The sequence below is a fragment of the Mustela putorius genome, unplaced genomic scaffold, assembly GCF_011764305.1.
Source record: "Mustela putorius furo isolate JIRA1106 unplaced genomic scaffold, ASM1176430v1.1 tig00000095_pilon_pilon_pilon, whole genome shotgun sequence".
Taxonomy (NCBI): domain Eukaryota; kingdom Metazoa; phylum Chordata; class Mammalia; order Carnivora; family Mustelidae; genus Mustela; species Mustela putorius.
Window position 1 is genome coordinate 23493439 of NW_025421280.1, and position 24217 is coordinate 23517655.

Genomic DNA, 24217 nt, shown 5'->3' on the forward strand with positions numbered 1-24217 from the left:
AGGCAGAGAGGGAAGGGGAATTATTTTAAAGATTTTATTTATTTGACAGAGAGAGAGAGAGAGAGATCACAAGTAGGCAGAGAGGCAGGCAGAGAGGGAAGGGGAAGCAGGCCCTCTGCTGAGCAGGGAGCCCAGTGCGGGGCTGGATCCCAGGACCCTGGGATCATGACTTGAGCCAAAGCAGAGGCTTAACCCACTGAGCCACCCAGGGGCCCCGTTGTCTCCTGATTTTAAACTGGGCGTTCTTTTGTGAAACTATGTTCGTGGATGCATACTTTCTGCTTAATTTAATGTCTTACAGATTCTATTTTTCTAAAGATTCACTTATTTAACTCAAGGCAAAATTATTAGACATGCAAGTACTATCTTTAGGAAATGGAAATGAGAGCATTATTTCATTCGTATAAAGAACTTGAACTCTGAACCTGAGCACTCTGCTACAAATTCATATGAATTTGTAGTTCTCCACTTTCCTAGACAACTCTCACATCTTCTTTCTGTTCCAACCTCCAGCACTTGCTCTCCTGTTAATAATCTCAGCCAGTGACTTTTACAATAATCAATAGACTCAGTCAGAAGAGAACTTCTGCACCATCCCCCTGCTGCGTGTCCCCTGCTGCATTTCCTCCTAACCCGCTGTCCCCTTGCCCTTTACTCTGCTCTTGCTCTTGTTCGGGTGAGCTGTCCTCTCACTCCGGGAGCTGCTACAGTGGTCGTCTCTTCTGTCTCCTGCATCAGCAGTTCCTCTATTTCATCAGGGTCATTCAGCAGCATCAAACATACCATGATTTTTCCCTTCAGTAAGAAAATCAGATCTCAACTGGCTGCCCATCTCATTTACTTCTTTTTTTTCTTCCTCCTTTGAAAAAGATGGATCTGCTACATGTCTGGTTCTGTCTCAAGCCCCCTCCTGTCCTGCAGTAGCCCATGCCATACCACCCTGGCTTCTGCTTTGCATGGCTACAGATGAGTCCTGGATGGCTACAGGGGTTTTAGCATGAGCAGCTGAAAGGAAGGAATGGCCATCATTTGGGATTGGGAAGGCTCCAGATAGAGTAGATTTTGAGGGTAATGTAAGAAATTCAGGGAATTTTGGGAATTACCAAGTGTGAGTTGCTTGACAGCAGAGAAGATACTGGAGGGGAGAAGAGTAGTAGGCAGCTAGATAAAGAGTCTGGAGTTCAGAGGAGAGTTCTGGGTTGGAGATATCAATCTGGAGGTTGATGGTATTTAAAGCTTTGGCTAGAGGTGGTAGTTGTAAAGCTGTCATTTTCAGAATGTTTTACTTTTGCCACATAAAAATAAGCTACACCACTCTGTTCAGTGTATCCAAATGCTTCTAAATATATAGCATTTTGATTCTCCTCATCATCTATTTTAAAAAATGCATGAGCAAGCTGTTCTTCATCATTGGAAATGTAAATCCTTCTTTTGATTCCTTGAACTCTTACTTCTCCTCTGTGTCTATCGTAGACTTTTATCTTAGTATAATACATCTTTCTTGATTGTTACTGTTTTTTTTTAATTAAGATTTTTATTTATTTATTTGTTTGACAGTGAGACAGACAGACAGACACACACACACACACACAGAGCAAGAGGGGGAACACAGGCAGGGGGAGTGGCAGAGGGAGAAACAGGCTTCCACCAAGCAGGGAGCCTGATGTGGGGCTAGATACCAGGACCTTGGGATCATGACTGACCCAAAGGCAGAAGCTTAACAACTGAGCCACCCAGATGCCCGTTACTGTGTTTTTGTAACAAAATATGTATATAAGCTTAAATTTTAATTTTAAAAAGTTGCTATAACCATAAGGCGTTAGGTATTTACTTGGTCCTGAAGATGACTTATGATTACAGTTACTAGTAGCACCCAGTTGGTCACATATATTATAATTTTTGGTAAATCATAACTAACCATAAAAGTTGAATTTGATTGGAAATGTTTTTCTTAATGATGGGGACTCATATTTTTCTCAGATCATGAATCTGTAGAACATTATTTTTTGCTAGGGTGAGAGAGAATTTAATAATTTCTATTCCTTTTTTTTTTTTTCTTCCAAGATTGATTGATTGATTTTAGAAAGTGTGCATGCAAACAGGGAAGGGGGCAGAAGGTGACAGAGAATCTCAAGCAGACTCTCTGAGCATGGAGCCTGACATGGGGTTCAAACCCATGACTGAGATCATGACCTAAGCTGAAATCAAGAGTCAGATGCTCAACCAGTTGAGCCACCCAGGCACTCCTCTTGCTATTGTTTTGTTTTGTTTTTTAAAGATTTTATTTATTTGACAGAGAGAGACAGAGTGAGAGAAGGAACACAAGCAGGGGGAGTGGGAAAGAGAGAAGCAGGCTTCCCGCTGAGCAGGGCGCTGGATGTGGGGCTAGAAGCCAGAACCCTGGGATCATGACCTGAGCCAAAGGCAGACACCTAACCACTGAGCCACCCAGGCGCCCTCCTCTTTCTATTGTTTTAATAGACATAATAGCCAGAAAATTTTATTCACATAGCTAAGTATGTGGGAATGGAAGTCGTCTTATGGCAATATCCTCCATTCTTTGAGTTAAATGTTAAGAATTCCGTAAGTCAGGGGTGTCTGGGTGTCTCACTTGTTAAGCGTCTGCCTTCAGCTCAGGTCCTGATCTCAGGGTCCTGGGGTTGAGCCCTGTATCAGACTCTCTGCTTGGCAGGAGGCCTGCTGCTGCTTCTCCTACTCCCCCTGTTTGTGTTCCCTCTCTCGCTGTGTCTCTCTCTGTCAAATAAATAAAATCTTAAAAAAAAAAAAAGAATTCTATAAGTCAGTATTATTAGAATTTATTTTCAACTAGAGAGGCGCCTGGGTGGTTCAATGGGTTAAAGCCTCTGCTTTAACCAGGGTCCTGGGATTGAGCCCCGCATGGGGCTCTCTGCTCAGCAGGGAGCCTGCTCCCCCCTCTCTCTCTGCCTGCCTCTCTGCCTGCTTGGAATCTCTTGTCTGTCAAATAACAAAATAAAAAATCTTAAAAAAAATTATTTTTGGTGTCCTATCAGAAGGCACCTACCTTATGACCTCTCTCAGTTTTGATGAAAGCAAAGAATTAGAAACTGTTTAACTTGGAAGAGGACTTGTTAGTCAGTAGGCAATTCACCTTGTTTGGGGGCTTGCTTTCATTTCATGAATCTGTTTCTTTTATCCTTCTGAGGGAAATCAGGTAGTTTTTTTTTTTTTTTTTAAAGTCTCTTATTTGCTGTATCAACATTGTTTCCCTGAGTCACATTTATTTTCTTTGAATGTAATGTCTTACTTTTTTTTTTTTTTAAGATTTTATTATTTATTTGACAGAGAGAGATCACAAATAGGCAGAGAGGCAGGCAGAGAGAGAGAGAGGAGGAAGCAGGCCCCCTGCTGAGCAGAGCGCTCGATGCGGGGCTCCATCCCAGGACCCTGAGATCATGACCCGAGTGGAAGGCAGCGGCTTAACCCACTGAGCCACCCAGGCGCCCCGTAATGTCTTACTTTTTGGGTAATAGTTTTCCTATGTTATTTGGCAATACTGTCTGAGATCTCCCACGTGCCTCTGACAGGGATATAACTGTGCTGCCAGGTGTGGGGTGTGAGGGCTCACCATTCCATCTGGGGTCAGCACAAGGTAGACTTGAGAGGTGAGAGAAGAAGAGTGTAGGGGGAGTGGGGGATGACAGCTCTTAATGGAGCCCCCATCATCCCTGCTGTCTGTAAGCACAGAGCACCTTGCTGTCCTGCTTTCCTGTACCTTCTTTGGGCTGTGGTTTCTTCTTCGTTATGATCCCATTCACTTACATTTTCTAGGATATTCCTTGTAATTTCTGGTGCATTGGATTTCTAGTTCTTTTATTACTTTACTCTTTTAAGCTATCTTAACTGCCCCCCCTTTTTTTTTTTTAAAGATTTTATTTATTTACTTATTTGAGAGAGAGAGAAAAGGAGCATAAGTGCATGAGCTGGGGAGAAGCAGAGGGAGAGGGACAAGCTGACTCCACGCTGAGTGTGGAGCCCGACTTGGGGGTCAGTTCCACCACCCATGAGATCATGACCTGAGCCAAAACCCAAGAGTTGGACACCTAACTGACTGAGCTACCCAAGCACCCTTACTATTTTTATTAAATAAGCTCTACACCCATTGTGGGGCTTAAACTCAGACTGAGTCACATGCTTTACTGACTGAGCCAGTCAGGCGTCCCTGCTCTTAAGTTAATTCTTTAAGGTGCTCAATTAAAATAGGACCTCATGTCTGTGAAAGTTTTCCTTGTTTTCCCTATCTCTGGTCCCCCATCAGTGGCGTTTGGTACATATTCTTTCCCTTTTTTTTTTCCCCTGATTATTTGTGTGTGCATGCACATGTGTTGTGTTTGTGTGTTTTATAATGCTGTTATGCCATATTTGCTTTTCTTTTTTCTTTTTTTTTTTAAAGTTTTTATTTTATTTATTTGACAGACAGATTACAAGTAGGCAGAGAGGTGGGCAGAGAGAGAGGAAGGGAAGCAGGCTCCCTGCTGAGCAGAGAGCCTGAAGCAGGGCTTGATCCTAGGACTCTGGGATCATGACATGAGCCAGAGGCAGAGGCTTTAACCCACTGAGCCACCCAGGTGCCCCATGCTTTTATTTTTTTCTTAATCTTCCCATTTCAGCACATGAAAATCTACCTTATTTCTTTTAAAATTACATATTTCACAATTTAGCGAATCTGTCAATGGGTATTTAAACAGTGCTATAATAAACATCTCATTAACTTTCATTTTTGTGTACTTTTATGTCTTTCTCTGAACTACACACCTAAAATGGATTGTCAGGTTAAGTATTTCAGAATTTGATAGACTGCCAAATTGTCTCATAAAATGGATGTTCCAATTTATATTCCTCCAGTGGTATAATGAGATTACCTGTTTTCTTACACGGTTGCCAACAGTGGCTATTATTAAATTTTAAAAAGGTTTTATCACTCTCATGACCAGAAGATGGTATTTTTTATGATTTGCATTTTCCTGTAATCTGCATTTTATTTTTTTACAATCTGCATTTTAAAATGAGGCAGATTTTTAAAATATGTATTCTTTCTTGAGCTAGGAAGAAAAAATTTTCTAAGCTTGCTTTGTGGGAGTAAAAGCAAATTTATGCCAAACATGTTCTGTCCCATATTTGGCATAAATATGGGATAGAACTGTTGTCATCTTTCTGGAGAAGTAAAACGTAATACGTGAAGCCCTAGCATGGTGCCTTGTGCATAGTGGGTATTCAATAAAAGTCTATTCTCTTTCAGTCCTTTATTTCTTTTTCTTGGAGGTAATTCATATTCTCCTTTAAGTCTGCCTTGTTCTTTAGGTTGTTCTCTGTAGCCGTTCCTTTGTTATCTGAGATAACAGAATCAAAGATCTTTTGTGAGTTTAAATGAAAGATTTCTGCCTTGGATTTGTAGGAGTCAGTATGTTGGACGGCGTAGTTTCTTGTCTTCCAAAGTAAAATCTTGCATTTTGCATTTTATATTTTTGTAGCATGCATTCTAGATTTTTACTTATCTTATGAAAAATATCTCTGTTAGGTTCTTGACAATGACTATAGGGAAACTTGGGTTGGCAAGCTGATGGCAGGGCTAACCAGTTGCTGAAATGTTATAGCCAGAGCCTTTAAGAAAAGGTTGTATATCCTAGAACAACCAAAGCAACTTTGGAAAACACCCAATTAAGAGGACTGTCATGACCTCTGTTAAAGACTATACAAATCCAGTAATCAAGGTGGTATAGTACTGGAAAAATGAAGAGACTTACAGGCTGGTGGAATAGAAGAGAGAGAGTCCAGAAATAGATCCACACATAGTATGGTAAATTGATTTTTCAACAAAGGTGCAAAGGCAGTTAAGTGGAATAAGGATAGTCTTTTCAACAAATTGGTACAGGAATGATTAGATGTCCATATGCAAAAATATAAATCTAGACCCATATTTTCTGTCATACACGAAATTTATCATGTATCATAAACCTCAATAGGAAACCTAAATTTGAAAACTTAACAGAGTTCTAGAGGAAAACATAAGAGAAAATCCTGTGACCTTGGGTAAGACAAAGATTTTTTTTTAAGTTTTTAAATTTCTAAGTAGGCTCCCCTCTCAGCATAGAGCCAGTGTGGGGCTCAAACTTACAACCCTGAGATCAAGACCTGAGCTGAAACCGAGTCAGTCACACAACTGACAGGGCCACCCAGGTGGCCCTAGACAGGGATTTCTTAGATACTTCACTGAAAACATAAAAAAAGCATGAGGGGAAAAGTGAAAAATTAGTGTTCATCAGAATTTAAACTTTTGCTCTGCAAAGACACGGCTAAAAGAATGAAAATGCAAGTCATAGGCTGGGAGGAAATATTTGCAGAATTCATCTGATGAAGGGTTGGTATTCAGAATATGTAAGGCGTCCTCAGAACTAAATAATAAGAAAAAAAACAACCCAAATAAAAACGATGAAAAAATTCGACCATTCAATTAACATGCAGAGTTGCTCAACATCTTTAGTTATTAGGGAACGAGACACAACTATATTAGAACAACTAAGATTGAAAGAAAAACAAAAACGGTTCTCTGCTTCCAGAGGTGATCCTGGTGACCAAGTAATTCTCACCCTCAGGAGGAGTGAGGATGAAACCCTGGACTTTTGATGTGGGAATTGTTTTAATGGCCCTGTGCCCTTGTAGCTTTGAATTTGACTCACAGATAGAAAACCTATGGTGCTTTGAAACGGTTTTGGAGTGGAATATAATGGTGATCTTCGACAGTTTACGGACCAGAAAAGATTTCAGCTTGCTTATTAAGAAGGGTTCTTCTGTAGTGTTTGGGTATCGCACAATTGAATGACTCAGTTCTGTTCTGTTTCTTGATTTCCTTCTATTGGCTCTTTACATTTTGGACAAATTTTTACCTGCTTTAAGCTCATGCTGTGAAGAGGGACAAATTCCACCTGGTTACATAGCGTTGAAGCTGTTTTTCCTGTGACTGTCACCGTGGTAATTACTCTTTGTGGTTGTTGCAGGTACTCCCTCCAAGCCAACAGGGCTAGCCAATGGTGACCATGGAATAGAAGGGAATGAAACTACGGGTAAGTGGTTCCCCGGATTCCCCAGATGTGGTTCTGAAATAGTCACAGTAAACACCTTGATGAGGTCCTTTAAGGAACATGGCAGTGAATCACTTGAACTATTTCTAAGGGTATTGTTGTTCTTGTTGGATGTATTCAAGTCCAGTGCCCTCTGCCACGTAACATCTCCAACAACAGAAAGAATGAATTAATTTCCTTTGCTGTTTCTTGAGTATTTGTTGTAATTATACCACACAAGAGCTGGATCAAACTTAAAAATACACTTATAGATGCAGGCTAATCATCATCAGACTTTGTTACACTGGAGGCCTTTGGCCATTATGGCTCTTTATACAGGCTCTTCTCTCCTGCACTTATTAGCTTGTTTTTCATGCATGGCTTAGTGTTAGGGACCCTACAAATTAAAAGTTCTTCCCATTTGATTTTGCCCTCAGTCTTTTATTCTTTTCACCCATTAACTGTTAACTTCTGAAATCCGTCTTTAACTTCAATGCCTAGCCCATTAACTAGGGCTTTGATACTCCCATCAGCTAGCCCTGAGCCCCTGTGGCTTCCCACCTCATAACTGGCACCTCATTACCCCTGACCCCCAGTGTATTTGTCTTGAGCAGAGTTCTCGAAGCAGTAGTGAGGTCCACAGGAATGTAGTACTATGCAAATCTTCTTCTGTTAGGTAGCTGACAGGAGAGTCAGCATGTATTTCTGTAAATAACTGTACTTACTTTGCAGTTGGGATCAGGCTGACACTGTTGACCCAAATGAACACACATCTAACAGCCAAGTAAATTGTTCTCTGCTACAGAGCATGCTCTTAACTGGGGCATTACATTGATTCACACGCTGTGCTGGAGGCAAGCGCTAGATACGATTGTGTCTGTGTTTCTCGTGTAAGCCTGCCTCAGCCTGGAGAAGACTTTACTTGAGCCACTGTATGATTGCTCAGTTTTTTTGGCTCCCAGAAAGCCTTCTGTTAGCAACAGCAATTACTCCAGGATTTATTCTTTATTCTTTGACCTTTGGAAATGTATGTATCTTTGGACCTCTGATTGACTGATGGCTGGTTTCCATTTGTTGTGAATGTTAGTTTTGCCCAGTGTCATTAACATCCTTATTAGCAGCTCATAACTCAGAGACTCTTTAAGGTAAAAGCAGCCAGAAGTGCCACCTCATCTTCCAGTTCTGTGAACTGAATTTTTTGTATTTCTTTGATAATCTTTGTTGTGTTATTGACTGTTCCTGTGCCTGCTTTGAAAGCAAAGTCATCTATGTAGTATAGTTTTAAGGATACATTTATGGAAATGTCCCTGTGATTAAAGGAGAAGCTTGAACATGAACTTTTAAAAAATGAGTAAGTTCAGCTTTCTTTAACAAGGAAGCAGTGCCAGGGAAAGGAAAGGCTTGGGAGGAGATTGACTTGATTAGCCAGTTGGCAGAGTGGATGCCATTTTCATCCAGAAAAGAAATAGCTATCAAAACTAGGGAAGATTTCTCCAGCAAGATGTCAGGTATGACCAGAAGAGACTTTGTGTAGTAATTGCTTCCCACGGCCAACTCTTAGAGCACAGAAAAAAAATAAAAAGAACAGGAAAAACATATAGCCTGGCCCTTACTGTTTCAAGACTATTACTTCCCTGGTGGCAAAAAAGAACCCAGATATTTCTGAACTACCCAATGACATTATGGCAACAGGTAGAATATAGTTTGCATATGGCAAGATGTTCGCATTCTGAATTTGACCACTTGAAAATATGCATGTTTCACTGGGGATGGGAAGGAGTGGGGAGGGGACAGAGAATGCATGTTTCTGGAAGCATGTTGTGACCTCATTCTAATTTGGCCATTACTAAACTAGAGCACGTAGCTCATTGCCATTTTGAAAATTCCCATTTCTGTTTCGTTCAGGATGTCTCTAGTCCTAATCGCAGACCAGCTGCACTGATAGCTTATAAAGGGTTTATGAGCATCTTGCGATGTTGAACTTGCTGTTTACTAATGACCTGTGCTTTTCTGCCCTTTCCTTCCCCTTCCTACTTCTTCCTCCCTTTCTATTTTTCTCCTCCTAGAAGCCTAACGTGTCTCTCCACACTGGGGCTGCTGCAACACCAGACCAGTGATCTTTCCTAAGCACCGTTACACTTCTAAAACCTTCAGCATTTTGCAGAGCTTTGCTTTTCCTTCCTGGACACGGTGTAGAAGAGGCGGAGGGTAGTTCTTCGGGGCCTTTCTGCTGATGCCTGAGCAAACCACCTGCTTCCTTTTGTGCTCTGCAGGGCTTGATGGAACCTCCTTTCCCTTTGTGAACACAAAGTACAAGATGAATTATTTTTAATTTTTAGTATTTTATAAAGGTCATCCAAGGTCTTTTATTTCTTATTCTCTTTTAAAACCCATTTTATCATTTTATTCAATTTCACGTTTTTTCTTTTCTTTAAACATTTTGAGTTGGCCTTTTCCATTTGGTTTTCAGATCTTCATAATGAATCAGGATCTCGTAACACCAAATGAGAATGTGTGCTTTCATAAAGGGATTGAGTCCACCAGTACTGCAGTCGACCCTCCCTTTTCCTCCCCTCCTCTCTTCCTCTGTGAGCTTGCTTTTAGGGAAGGGTAATCTTTCAGGCTACCCATGTATCTCTCTCCAGCTTACTAAAATCTGAATGACGATAGCAATTTTAATTTAAAGTTTTCTCATTTAGAGTAGCTCTGATTAAACTTTGAAAAGCATTTCCTCAAATTAAACCATATTTTGTTATTTGCAAGTTGGGCTGAAATGGTTTCTATGACGAAATTATGGTTTATTTGTCTAGAGTCTTAGATTCTCTTGAAAATCTGACAACCTTTTATTGTCTATGAAATTTTATAAGCAAAGTTACTTTCATAACATGATCACAAGCTATCAAAACAAGAACTGAGAAGTTAAAGAAAATGCATCCCTGTGTTGTCAGACTACTGGGATATTCATACAGATAGAAAACAACCTCTTGTATAAAAACATGAGAATGAAAGTACATTGCAGTGCACTGAAGAACCACAACCAGCTTATCTGTTTTCTAATGAAATGGTTATCAGATTGGACTCACACTCCGTTCAGGTAGTGTCCAGGATCCCTTTGATCTCTGGAGCAGCATACCAGTGGGATTGGTGGACCACATGTGAAAGACCTTTACCATGAGCATTAGCATTTATACTCCATGTATTCGGAGAGTTGTCCCATTGGGACTTTTTCATTCTCACTCCTCATTTTCCCACACTAAGAGCTAAAAAACCTGGAAGAACCATTTGGAAGATGTACTGCAGAAATTTTCAGATAATAAACTTTGATTGGATTTTGAGAAATAGAATATAAAACCTGGACCATGTTTTGAAATCTTAAAGGAGTTCTAGTTTAAGATCCAGAATGAGAAGTACTCTCTAATTTTCTATCCTCTTACGGATTGTGGAGGTTATCACAATCACCAAGTTACTGACTGTTTCAAATTAAATAATTGGCAGTATATTCTGAGGGAGATTTTGAGATGTACATTATTTTAGATCCTCTGACGTAAGACTGCTTTTGAGATGGAAAAATCAGAATATCCCTGTGACTTCTGGAATTTAGGGAACATTCATTCCCTCTTCTGATCATAAACTGGGGTCATGCTGCCAAGAATTCCTCCTGTGAGTTCTTGGAGAGAAGATTCCCAGAGGAGGCACATTTTAGAGGGAAATGCTGATGTTTCCCTTCTAAGCAGTTGATAAAATATGAAATCTCTTAACCACGGGAGAGCACCCATCAAATAGAACATAGCATTTTCCCTTTGGTATGTAGTTGTTCGGTATGTTTCTTGGTTCTTTGTGTATGGTTGGTTGGTTTGGCTTTAGTTTTTTGGCTAGGGAAATTTTCAAACTGGTAGTGCTAACTTTTTAAGGATCACGATTGACATTTTTTCTATCACCTCTAACTGGTCTCTATAGCTTGTCTAAGTGACAGGTATTTGGAGAAACCTGGGTACAGCTCTGCTCTGGCAGTGGTCAAAGGGACACACACTCCATTATTACATTGATTTATTTCACTTTTATTTCCATTTTGCTGTGTTTTTGCTTGACTTTCGTTTTTTTAATTTTTTTAATGGAATTGAAATTTTCTACTACTAGCCAGCTAAAATGTGGTATATATTGTTAGCCCTCTCTGTTTCACTAGGATGTTTCATTTTATTTTGCATATAGCTTTGTATAAAGCAGCCAGTGCTGTAAGGAAATGCTGTGTTGCTATCGTGGTCACACCCAAGTGTGAGGTTACCAGACTGGTCAGGATTGCTCTGTTGAAATATGATATTTATTATATATAATCTTTCTCTCTCTCTCTCTCTTTTTCTTTTTTTGGCTCAATGTTGAAGATGTAGAATATTGTTTACAAATAATATTTTATATAACTTAGTTCATGCACCTGAGTTTATATTTTTTGTGACTTCAGACTTTAACAGTTTGTATATTGGGACATTTTAATGTGATCATTGTGCTGAATAAATTACACTAATAAACATCTTACATTAACACCTTACAGACTGGATTTTGGTTGGAGTCTTAATTATTGAAGTATAATGTGACTAAGACATAAGTTTGGCAAATAAAGACTCTTGAGGAATGAGTTCTTGGTCTAACTAAACTTCCGATCACCCATAATAATTTCATAATTGTGTGGACTTTTTAGTTTTTGCCAGGCATTTTGGTTTTCACTTACAGTGTAGTTTTTGATTCTCAGAGTAACTCCTTTTTATCTACAAGCCCAAATGACTGATATTTTATAGCATCTGGTGAGAAAAACAGTTGGCAGAGTGGCAGTATGCAGTTAACCCAAAAGAGTTTCATGGCGTATCAATTATTGTTAGATGCCTTCTAATATTACATGTATGTTTAGTTCAGTTCATGTTCACGATCTTCCTAAAATACGTCCTGAATTATCAATTGAAACTGTTAACATTCAATGACATTTTATTTTGTAACTTTGTTATGCTGCAGCTGGGAAGAATTCAACTGAATGCCCAATTCCCTACCCACTCTGGTTTTTAATGTTTCTTTACAGTAGGTAGATTTGAAATGCAGTATATTGACCGAATTGAGACATTGAAAAGGTTCTATGTCTAAGGTAATTTGCATGGCATAAGTAACTTTTTTAGCTTGGCAAGACATTTCTTTTTATTAAGAAAACTCACTTTAATGTTCTGAGGTGTCTTTTTAAAAGTTTTGTTTGTAAGTTATTTCTACGCCCAACGTGGGACTCGAGCTCACAACCCCACCATCAAGTCACAGGCTCTACCAGCTGAGCCAGCCAGGCACTCTCTTAGGTTTTCTTTTATTAAGAGGGCTTACCACAATCTCTTCTTAGGTTTAACTTTTTTTTTTTTTTTAAAGATTTTATTTATTTATTTGTCAGAGAGAGAGCGAGCGAGAGGGAGCACAGGCAGACAGAATGGCAGGCAGAGTCAGAGGGAGAAGCAGGCTCCCTGCGGAGCAAGGAGCCCAATGTGGGACTCGATCCCAGGACGCTGGGATCACGACCTGAGCCAAAGGCAGCTGCTTAACCAACTGAGCCACCCAGGTGTCCCTAGGTTTAACTTTCTTATAAGTACGCTAGTATTAAGGCTTTTGGTGAGATGGAGACAATTCTTGGATTTTTAGTATATTCATTTTGATGAAAGTGAGATGACGGGGGCCTGGCTGGTTCAGTTGGTTAATAACATGTCTGAGTCTTGGTTGCAGCTTAAGTCATGGTCTCATGGGTTGTGAGACAGAGCTCCTCATCTGACTCTGGGCTCAGTTGGGAATCTGCTTGAGGATTCTCTCCCTCTGTCCTTCCTCCCGCTTGCCACCCCCGCCCCCCGCCGCCCTTTCTTAAAATAAATAAATGAAATCTTTAAAAAAAAGCGGGGGAGAAAGAGATGAAACCTGCATACCATTGGATTCTTCCCCCTGTCGACCTGATAATAAGGTGAATGGAGACGGAAGGCTAGAGAGGGATTTGAACAAAGACACAGGCACAGAATACCAACTTCATTTCTAAGTAATGTGTAAGAGTGCATTATCAATTTTATATTGATGCTGTTTCCATTACAGTGAAGGCTTAACAAGACCTAACCACAAATTATTGGTGGTATAAACATCTGTGCTACCATGGAGGCTAAGCTGGATGCAGTATACTAAGTACCTTAAGTGTTGCTAGTGGTTTCCATTGTGAACAGACAAGGTGGCTTTTTATTGTGACAGTAGTTCTGAATGTGACGTGCTATCAGTCCCTCAGGTCATACCTGCAGGGAAATGGTAAAACTGCCTTGTCACAATGTCATGACACAAATGAGATCCTATGTGTTTGATCACTGTCTCCTGTAGCCTCAGATAGGGTACAAGGAATTTAGCATTAGAAAAATTCTGAGAGAGACACCTGGGTGCCTCAGTTGGTTAAGTGTTTGCCTTCAGCTCAGGTCAGGATCCCAAGGTCCTGGGATTGAGCCCTGTATCAGGCTCCCTGCTCAAAGGGGAGCCTGCCTCCCTTTTCTACTCCCCCTGCTTGTGCTCTCTCTGTCAAATAAATAAACAAAATCTCAAAGAAAAAATACGAGAAACAAAAAATGTGAAATCTTAGCAGGAAAATAATGGAGTTTCTAAGCAGCTATTATAACCAATGTCTACATTGGCATTTAACTTATAAATGAAGCCTGAACATAAAGCTGCATGCCGTGTTTCTAGATGTGGACACAGCAAGACATCCTTTCCTCCGTTCCCCCCCACTCTGAATCCTGAAAACAAAGGTTTGGTTTCTTTCTTTCATTTTCCAGATAGAAGTTACATATTGGAGACACATGAATAAAATATGAACACCTTATGTTTCTTGAAGGGTTTTTTTTGTTGTTGTTTTTCATGGTTTTCTGGTAAAAATGTAGAACTAATCAAAAAATTTCACATATACCCATTAACACAACATGTTACATTCCCTTGTAGAATATATAGGACTCCCTTGAAAACCTGCTCATGCACTGAGCATTTAATTGTATAGTGAGACATTTGATTCCAGTTTCTACTGGAGCTTGGTATTGAGTAAGATAAGACAGCTTCTTCTGAGCTTTGAGTGAATCCATTATTCTAATATGCTTTTTATTTTTACTTATTTTTAAATTTAAGAAATATTTATTCATTTAAGACAGAGAGAGAACATGAGCAGGGATGAGGGGGCAGAGGGAGAAGGAGAAGCAGACTCCCTGCTGAGCAGGGAGCCCAATGCAAGACTCGATCCCAGGACCTTGGAATCACAACCTGAGCTGAAGGCAGACGCTTAACTGACTGAGTACCCCCAGGGGCTCAAACCCCAAGATTTTAAACCATAACTTAGTATGATTTGCTTTTCTTTATGGAATGAAACTCCACCTGTGCCAAAAGGCATATGTGAATATAGAATATTTTTCCTTTTTATTTGTGATTTCTTAAGTAATATATGAATACATTCTCCTTTCTAAAAGAAATTAAGCATTATAGATATAGCCATCTCTGTCAGAGACCAGAGGAATTTTACTGAAAGAACTAAACAGACAGCTTCTGTTACTTGATCTTGTATTTTCACCTGAATGTAGACTTGGAACAGGTTTTTCTGATACATCTTAAGAGCAGTAAGGATAACTGTTATTTGTATGACACATTAGAGTTTGTAAACTTTTTTGGAATGTGTAATAGTATGCCCGTTTTTCATTTGAAGAATTTGAAGTTAGGTTAATAATAGAGCTCAAAACTGAACCTAGGCTTTTGAGCCCTGTGCCTTCTCTATCACAGTGTGTCATATTACAGTGGGTCTTCTGAGTGCTGACCACGTGTCGCAAAGGCAGTTGGAAGGACTGGACCTTTAAAGGCCATTCCTGTTTTCAAGCCTTTTTTAGGTGCTAACTCTCTGGAAGAAAATCCAGGCCGAGGCAAGAGCTTTGTATGTAGGTAGGTAGTTCAGTTCGAGAAGTGATCCCATGAAATAAAGAGCAGGGGACCAGGAAGAGTGAAATTGGAAAAGAGGAAAAGCCAGTATGATGAGGTATTATTTAGTCACTTCTGTGGACAGAGTGGCCTTAATCCTGCGCCATCTTTTGGTTGATGGTTGTGCTTCTGGGTTTGCACTTTGGCCATGCCAGACTACAGATGCCTCATCTCTGGGACCAGGGATGGCATGAGGCAGCCAACAGTCAGATCATACTGACTTATCATACTTATCATATTAATAGTCAGATCATACTGATCAGATCATAAGCTGATCATACTGACAGCTTAATGCCGCTGTTGCAGGTGGAGTGAAAGATGGATTTTTACAGAGGGTTGGGCACAAGAGGTGTCCAACTAACCAAGAGGTTAATTCAACAAAAAATTCATCTGCTTTTGCCTTATTATGAGGAATGAGGTTTTTGTATTCTATAGAGAGAAATTTGAAAGAATCATGGAACGAATTTCCAAAGCCTAATTGTTAGAAACTATAGAACTAATCACAAAAGTTAGTTCTGGAATTTCCCATTCCTAATATTTTTCTTTTTGAGTAAGTTTTAGTAGTTCCTGCCTTTTTAGGAATTTGCCCATTTCATCTTTCAATTTGTTGACATACCATTGTTTGTAATTCTCTCTCATAAACCCTTTCTATAAGGTTTGGTGTTGACATCTCCTTTTGCATTTTTTAGTTTATTTGTAATTTGAGTCCTAGCTCTTTTTCCTGATAAGTCCAATTAAATATGTGTCAATGTTGTTGGTATTTTCAAAGGATCAACTTTTGGTTTTATTGAGGTTACTCTATTTTTTTCTTTTCTACTTCATTTATTTTCACTCTCATTATTCCCTTTTTTCTGCTTGCTTTGGGTTTAGTTTGCTCTTCTTCTGGTTTCTTAAAGTGGAAAGTTATTTTATTGACTTGTGATTTTTTTTACCCCCCATTTAATGTAGGGATTTAGAGATATAAATTTCCTTCTAAGCACGGCGTTAGCTGCATCTCATAAGTTTGGGTGGGGTATGTTTTCATTTTCATTCATTTTTTAAAAGATTTTATTTATTTATTTGACAGAGAGAGTGATCACAAGTAGGCAGAGAGGCAGGCGGGGTTGGTGGGGGGGAGCGGGCTCCCTGCTGAGCAGAGAGCCCAGTGCAGGGCTCCATCCCAGGACCCTGAGATCATGACCTGAGCCGAAGGCAGAGGCTTAACCCACTGAGCCACCCAGGCGCCCCCATTTTCATTCATCTTAAGTATTTTCTAATTTCCTTGTGATTTTTTTTTGATAATTTAAGAGTGTGTTGTTAATTTCCACATATTTATGAATTTTACAAACTGTCTCCTGTTTGTCATTTCCTAATTTCATTCCATTGTTGTTGTAGAACATACTTTCTATGATTTCAGTCCTTTTAAATATATTCAGGCTTGTTTTATGGCTTAACATATGGTCTGTCCTAGAAAATGTTCTGTGTGTACTTGAGAAGAATGTATATTCTGCTGTTGTTGTGTGGAATGTGCTATAAAATGTCTGTTAGGTCTGGTTGGTTGATGATGTCGTTCAGGCCCTCTATTCCTTATTGGTATTCTGTCTAGTCCTAGTAATTATTGAAAGTCCTATTAATTACTGAAGCCTCTAATAATCATTGTTGAACTGTCTTACTTCTCAGTTTGATTAGTTTTTTTAATTCATGTATTTTAGGGCTCTAATGTTCTAAAGGAGAAATTTGAGTAATATAATTAACTCTTACATGGTTTTTCTATTGCTCACAGATTCACTCCTTTTGAAAAATTCCAGGGTTTGGGCAAAAGGATGTAAACAAATGATTACTACAACTATGAGCTTCTAGGAGCTTCCAAAGCAGTAGCAAAATGTCAGTCACTGGCAGGAAGATTAAAATGCTTTTTCAGAAGGTGATTTTTTTCTTTCAAAATCCAACCACTTTCTTTGTGTTTTTTTTTTCATAGAAATAGGAAAAATCTATCCTAAAATTCATATGGAATCTCAAAGGACCCTAAGTAACCAGAACAATCTTAAAAAAGAATAAAGTTGGAGGTTTCACACTTCCTGATTTCAGAACTTAATTACAATGCTACTACAGAAATCAAAATGATGTGGTTCTAGGATAAAGATAGACCTATAGACCAAGGAATAGAATAGATAGCCCAGAAATTAATCCTTGCAAATATGGTCAAATGATTTTAGACCCTTGCAAATTGGGTCAAATGATTATAGACAAGAGTGCTAAGACCATTCAGTGGGGGAAAAGATAATCTTTTCAACAAATGGTGTTAGGACAGCTGCATATCCATACACAAAAGAATGACATTGGATCCTTACTTTACACCATATGCAAAAAATAACTGAAAAGGGATCAAAGACCTAAACATAAGAGCCATATAAAACTCTTAGAAGAAGACAGTGGGCAAAAGCTTCATGACATTGGATTTGGCAGTAATTTCTTGGATATGACCCCAAAACACAGGCCACAAGTTAAAATAGATAAACTCAGCCACATAAAAATCAGAAACTTGTGTGTATCAGAGGGCACTAGTAGAAGGCAACCCTTAGAATGGAAGAAAATATTCACAAAACATGTCTGAATAAGGGATTAATTTCCAGAATATATAAAACATTCCTACAGCTCAATGACATAAAAACAAATAACTAGATTAAAAATATGCCAGGGACTTGAATTGATAGTTCCCCATGGAAGATCTGCAAATAGCAATAGGCGCGTGAGAAGATGCTCAGCATCACTGCTCATTAGGGAAATGTCGGTCAGAACCACAGTGAGATAGGACTGCACGTCCACGAGGATGGCTGTTCTCCAAACACTGCAAATGAACAGAAAATAACAAGTGTTGGTAGGGATGTGGAGAAACTGGAATCATTGTGCATGATTGGCAGGAATGTAAAATAGTGCAACCACCATAGGATGTGGATTGGTAGTTTTATGCTTTTTGGTTTTTTTAAAGATTTTATTTATTTATCTGACACAGAAAGAGAGATCACAAGTAGGCAGAGAAGCAGGCAGAGAGAGAGGGGGAAGCAGGCTCCCCGCTGAGCAGAAAGCCCGATACGGGGCTCGAACCCTGGACCCTGAGATCATGACCCGAGCTGAAGGCAGTGGCTTAACCCATAGAGCCACCCAGACACCCCTGGATTGGTAGTTTTACATGAAATTAGGAACAGAATTACTGAATGATACAGCAATTCTACTTCTGGGTATATACCCCAAAGAACTGAAAGCAGAGACTTGAACTTATTTATACATCTGTGTTCACAGCAGTATTCCTCACAGTAGCCAAAAGGTGGAAGCAACGCATATGCCTACTCATGGATGGATGGATAAGTCAGATGTGGTATATACATATACATATACATATACATATACATATACATATACATACAGAGGAGTGATGTTCAGCCTTTAAAAAGGAAGAAAATTCTAATACATGCACCATCGTAGATGCACCTTGAAGACATTATACTAAAAGAAAGAAGCCAGTTTCAAAAGAACAAATACTGATTCACTTACATGATTACTCTTAGATGAGGTTCTGTATATAGTTAGATTCATAGACACAGAAAGCTGGGACAGAGTTTTAAGTTTTGCAAGACAAGAGAATTTCTGGAGATGGATGGCAGTGCCGTTTGCACAACCTTGTGAATGTTCTTAACGCTACTGAACTGTATACCTAAAAATGGTAAAAATTTTAAAAAATGGTAAAAATAAGCTAGCTCAATAAAAAATGATTTTCATATTAACCATTGTGTACACGACAGCCCTATTTAGAATTAAAGTAATGCTTTATATATTAGCTGTCTCGTGGATTTGTTCTAGTTTGTCCACTTGCAGAGAGAAGTACGCAAATACGTAAACAGTTAAATGCTGAAGAGTTATAGGGAACATTTGGTAAGAACAGATGTGTAGTAATAGTTAAATTCCATGAGGAGGTTTGGATGAGAACTAGGGAAATTTGAAATTAGAATTTGAAATCTCCATTTGGATATAAAGTTGACATCTCAAGCTGAGGTGTCCTAAACTGAACCAGTTCCATCCCCCTCCCCGCCCCCAAATCAAAACAACAAACAAAAACCCAAACCTGCTTCTCTGTTCATTAAATGAAAATAGAATGTTCTTCCAGTTGCTCAGCCTAAACATTTGGCTTCCCTTATCTCTTTATTTTGGACCCCACACCTAATTTGTCAGAAAAATCGACCTGGAACCTGACCACTTCTCACCATCCCCACTGCTCTTTGTCTGATTGGACCCACCTCCTCTCACCTGACTGTTGGAATAACCTACCATTAGTCTCCCACCTCCATTTGTTGGCTCCCTCCAGTGTGTTCTCAACAGCATCCAGAGGGGTCCTGTATATAGATCATGTTGTTCTTTTGCTTAAAACCTCGCCAGTGAGTTTCCATCTTTTAAAAGCCAAAGTCCTTACCAGTGGCCACAAGGCTGTGTAATACCCCTGTCAGCCCTCCCCTTTGCTAGCTTTGTTTCCTTCGTGTTCTTGCTGCTGTTACTGAACAAGCCAGGTGGGCCCTTATCTTAGGCTCTCAGCCCTGGCTGTTTTCTCTGGATTGTTCTTCCCTCAGATAGACTCATAGTTCACTCTCTAGCAGCGAGGCCTTCTCTAGTCTATCTATAATTACACCCCTTCTATTTTTCTCTCTCAACTTCTCTCTGTCTCCTCATGGTACTTTTCACTTTATAATTTATACAGTTTAATGATTTGTCTTACTTATTGTCTGACTTTCCCCACTAGAGGATAAATATTATGACAGGGATAGGGTTTCTGTTTTGGTCACTGCCATGGCCCAGCACCTAGAAAAGCGTTTGGCACCATAGTATGTGCTCAGTAGCTATTGAATGAATCATCTTGTTGAATGTGTAATTTAAAAAAAAAAGTCTTGAAGGAAAGAAATGTGGCGCTGAGAAAGTCTGTACCAAGTTGGCAGTGATATTTCTACTAAGATGGAGGGGTTGGAAGGATGTAAAGTAGGTGACGGGGGCACTGGGAAGGTGTACGACTGAGGCACTGACTAAAGCAGAGAGCAGAGCTCTCTCTGGAGCAGAGGGGTATTTCTGTCATTGCGTATTTCCTGCTCATTCTAAAGGATATCAGGCCTCCCCCCTGTAGCATCCCTTGCTGTGTTTCTGTAGCGTGTAAGAGAGATAGCAGGCAATTTTTAAATTTACCCAGGTTACAAATGTAGCCTCTCCTGTCTTTTGCATATGTGTTCTTTAGCCCATTTGCTCTTCTGTTACTCCTATATCCCTAACAATGTTAGATTTACAATGACTTTCCACCTTCCTCTTTACCTACTTCATTTTCATGGCTAAAACACTGTCACCAATGTGGAGAAACATACTTGTAATAATAAAGCCTTGTGCTATGATCTCTCTCTGCTATTGAAAAAAATCACAAGCTTCTGTCTAGACTGTAATGGCTGTTGTGTTTAATGTTGAGAAGAGCAGTGGGCCACCTTGCTGTTTTGTGTATAAAGAGAACGAGGACCCGACTTAAATTTTGTATATCGTGATGTGCCGCCAGCATTTTGATCATGCTTCCTTCTTTTCTCTTAACCAGCGTCTTTCTCTGAGCAGGTGGTTCTTTCTGTTTGTTTCAGGTTTCACATGGGAAAAGACATCGAAGAGCAAGGGCACATACAATTATAGTAATTTTTGTCAGGTACCAGTACATGTCTTTCTGGGGACAAGTCCCTCTTAGTGATTTGTTTAGATTTGAGGAGGCTATGGGAAGAGCAGGCATAGATCTACCCCCATAAGCTTGGGTCTCTTGGGCAAGTTATTTGCCCTCCCCGAGCTGAAGTTTCCTCCTCTGTAAAAAGCGAACTAGTAATAAAAGAGTTGTTTGGGTTAACAGAGAAAATAATTTCGGTACTTTGTAACATGGTCGAGGGGGTTAATAAATGTAAGAGGATATAAGGATGATGATCACCACATCGAAAGCCCTTACAGTTCCAACCCAGGAAGTGGTTCGGCCAATAAATCACTCTCTGGCCATCAGCCCCCTTTCCTATTTAAATGATTATATAACAGTATTTTAATTGGATGTAACTAGAACATGTCTGGTGTCCATTGTGCCTTTGGAGATGCTCTATTTCTAGAGAACAAAACTGAAGGTGACTCTTTAAACCAATTCCAGGCAAACTGAAGGAAGGGCTTTTGCTTTGTTTCTTGTGAGAAAATTAACTTAGGACTTAGTCACTGCAAAAACCTGGCATGACTGGATCTCTGGTAGGTTTTCAGAAATTTGAAATCAGATGAGAAGACAGAAAGCTGTGCAAATTGGAAATGTAAGTATTGGTGTTCGATCCCTTACAGGTCTTCATGAAAGAGTTCTGCTTTCTGTTTAATAATAGTTAATATTTCTAGTCTTCAGTTTTTCTGTGGAAAATAAAGAGGTGTTCTGTTGTTGAAACAGCTGCTGTTATTGGTGCTGAACAGAAAGATACAGTATGTTCTTTCATGCACACGATAGTGTTTTAATTAGAAGTTAACATGTGCCTTCTGATTTATTTTCTTTGGTTTAAATATCGTTCATTTCCCCATTTTTTTTCCTAGGCATCTCACAGTTGTTTAACTCCTTCAATATCTGTGATCATTGTGGGTCTAGTCAGGAGACAGACCACACAGTAATTTAAACAGGGAATTAGCTTCTAAAGGGTAGAGGAAACTCTTAAGAATACATGAATAGCAGATACAGGGAACAGTTACTACCTCCAGGACCCAGGCAGAGTACACAAGGAAAGATTTGGAATAGTGCTCTTCTCCCCTAAAGCTAGTTTCCTACCTTAGATGTCTTCAGTGGATGGTAAAGATGTTTTCTCGAGTTGATGTAAGCCAAGGTCGGGAAACTATACATTGAGGTGAATTCATGCTAAATCACCAGATGGCCAGCTTTGGGTATTGGGTGGAACTTTCTTGGGAAGATGCCCACCTGAGTGCCCACTAAAACACCAGCAGAGCACCATGGGAGTAAGAGATGGAAAAGCACACAGGAAACAGGAAGAGAAACCCCTTCCTCTAGCACCCTCTGCTAAGCTAATATGCCAACTGATAGAGGAGAAGCATTTACAGGGTCCAGCTCCATTATCACAAGCAAGGCAGTAAAGGGAAGATCTGAGTCTAAGAGGCAGTAGGTTGGTTAACTGGGACAGTATACCCCTTTGGCCACGTAGCTCCCATACGTACTTTCCTATAGACATTTGAGCTCTCGTGTATCAACAGGACAACTCTTACATTTCCACATAACAAGATAGAACTCTCTCTCATATGATGGAGAAGCTCTCATCCTTTTCCCAAATAAGAGTATGTTTAGTTGCGGGGCGCCTGGGTGGCTCAGTGGGTTAAAGCCTCTGCCTTCGGCTCAGGTCATGGTCCCAGGGTCCTGGGATCGAGCCCCACATCGGGCTCTCTGCTCAGCGGGAAGCCTGCTTCCTCCTCTCTCTGCCTGCCTCTCTGCCTCCTTGGGATCTCTGTCTGTCAAATAAATAAATAAAATATTTTTTAAAAATTAAAAAAAAAGTATGTTTAGTTGCTATAGTCACTGTCTCCATTGCTGGACATATTATTCACCCCTCAAATCATGGCTTACTGAATATTTCTGTTGTCAGGAGACTGATTGCAAAGTTAACCTTTGGCAACTTATGATGGGAAGAAGGAAGAAGAGTAGAAGAAAAATGATTAGGCTATACAAATAAACACAAAATAGAACAAAGAGAAAATATGCAAAGCCATCACAGTTCACATTTCTGTAATTAGTCATGAGAACATAATTGATATCTGTGTCTTAAAAAAAAAGATCTCAGTTATTTGAGAGGGAGAGAGAGTGGGGCAGGGGAGAGGTAGAGAGAGAATTGCAAACAGAGAATTGCAACTCTGAGATCATGACCTGAGCTGAAACCAAAAGACCCTTAACTGACCACCCAGGCATCTGGTATCTATGTCTCCTATTCCTGTTTCCTTTGCAGTCACCCCGAATCTCAGCTGGTTTAAGTTCTTTACCTCATGAAATGAACCAGACTTTGATTTGCTTAGTAGTTCGGCCTTTTCTGGAGGAGCTCTAGTTTTCTATTAACTTCATTATGAGCATAGAAGTATTAGAGGGACCTCAATGAATCCTCTGGGTTCCAGACATAGTCTTCCTTCCTTTCATTGTGTAGCAGCAATCCAGTTTTCCCTTGGATAATCAGGCTCAGTTTTCCCAGCCAGTAGAGGAACCCCCCTTTTCTGCCTTTGGTTCAGTGGAATAAGGAGTCCCAAATGGCCAGGTGGGAATCTTAATTTTCTAATTCAATTGAACTGTTAGTGTGTATGATGGTAGTTACATTTCCCCCTATGGGATTAAGAACTTCAGGTTAGGACATCTCAGAGTTGTCAGGAGTGGAAGCAAAAATTCTATGAGTGGGTTATTGGATATAATAGTGATTCCCCTTGATTCCCAGACCCACATATTATCTGGCCTATAACGGTCTTCGATCCAAAGCATTCAAAGTAATACGCCATTTTTTTTTAAGGATGTCTTTGATCTAAAAGTGTAACTGAGTCTTCAGTAAGCAATTCCATCTTATAATTAGGCCAGCCATTCTAGGTGATGGAGTGTAATAATACCAGTTAATTCCACGGGCATGAACCCATTTTTTTATTTTGCTGTGAAATGGCATTCTTGATCAGAGGCAATCTTTTTATGGAATGTCATGTTCGTGGATCAGGCATATTGTGAGTCCATGGGTGATGGTGCTGGCAGAAGCACTGTAGGCAGAGAAGGCAAGTCTATATCCAGAATACATGTTTATTCCAGTAAGGACAAATCTCTTCCCCTTCTCCATGATGGAAGGTGTTCGGTATAAATAGCTTGGCTACAGGTAGCAAGTCTCCCTGGGAAGACTTGCTATACCATATTGGGAGGCTTAGTGTTGGCGATACCACTGCCAGATTACACACTTGACAGTAGTTTTAGCCAGGTCAGCCTTGTTTAGGGGAAGTCCGTGGTGTTAAGCCCATGCGTAACTTCCATCCCTGCCACCATGGCCAGTTTTTCATGGGTCCACTGAGGAAGCACTTCCATGGCTGGGTAAAGAGGTTGACTGATAGACATG

At 39.9% G+C, this 24217-nt stretch overlaps 1 protein-coding gene across 17 annotated transcripts in view; it reads left to right on the forward strand.

The window, feature by feature from the left end:
- MAP4 (microtubule associated protein 4) overlaps positions 1-24217 on the forward strand; it is a 196743-nt gene that overhangs the window by 81591 nt on the left and 90935 nt on the right. For all 17 annotated transcript variants that reach the window (XM_045080502.1, XM_045080496.1, XM_045080491.1 and 14 more), the window contains exon 3: positions 7035-7100. In XM_045080502.1, coding sequence (XP_044936437.1) covers positions 7035-7100 — 66 coding nt within the window. The remainder of the gene's footprint in view (positions 1-7034; positions 7101-24217) is intronic.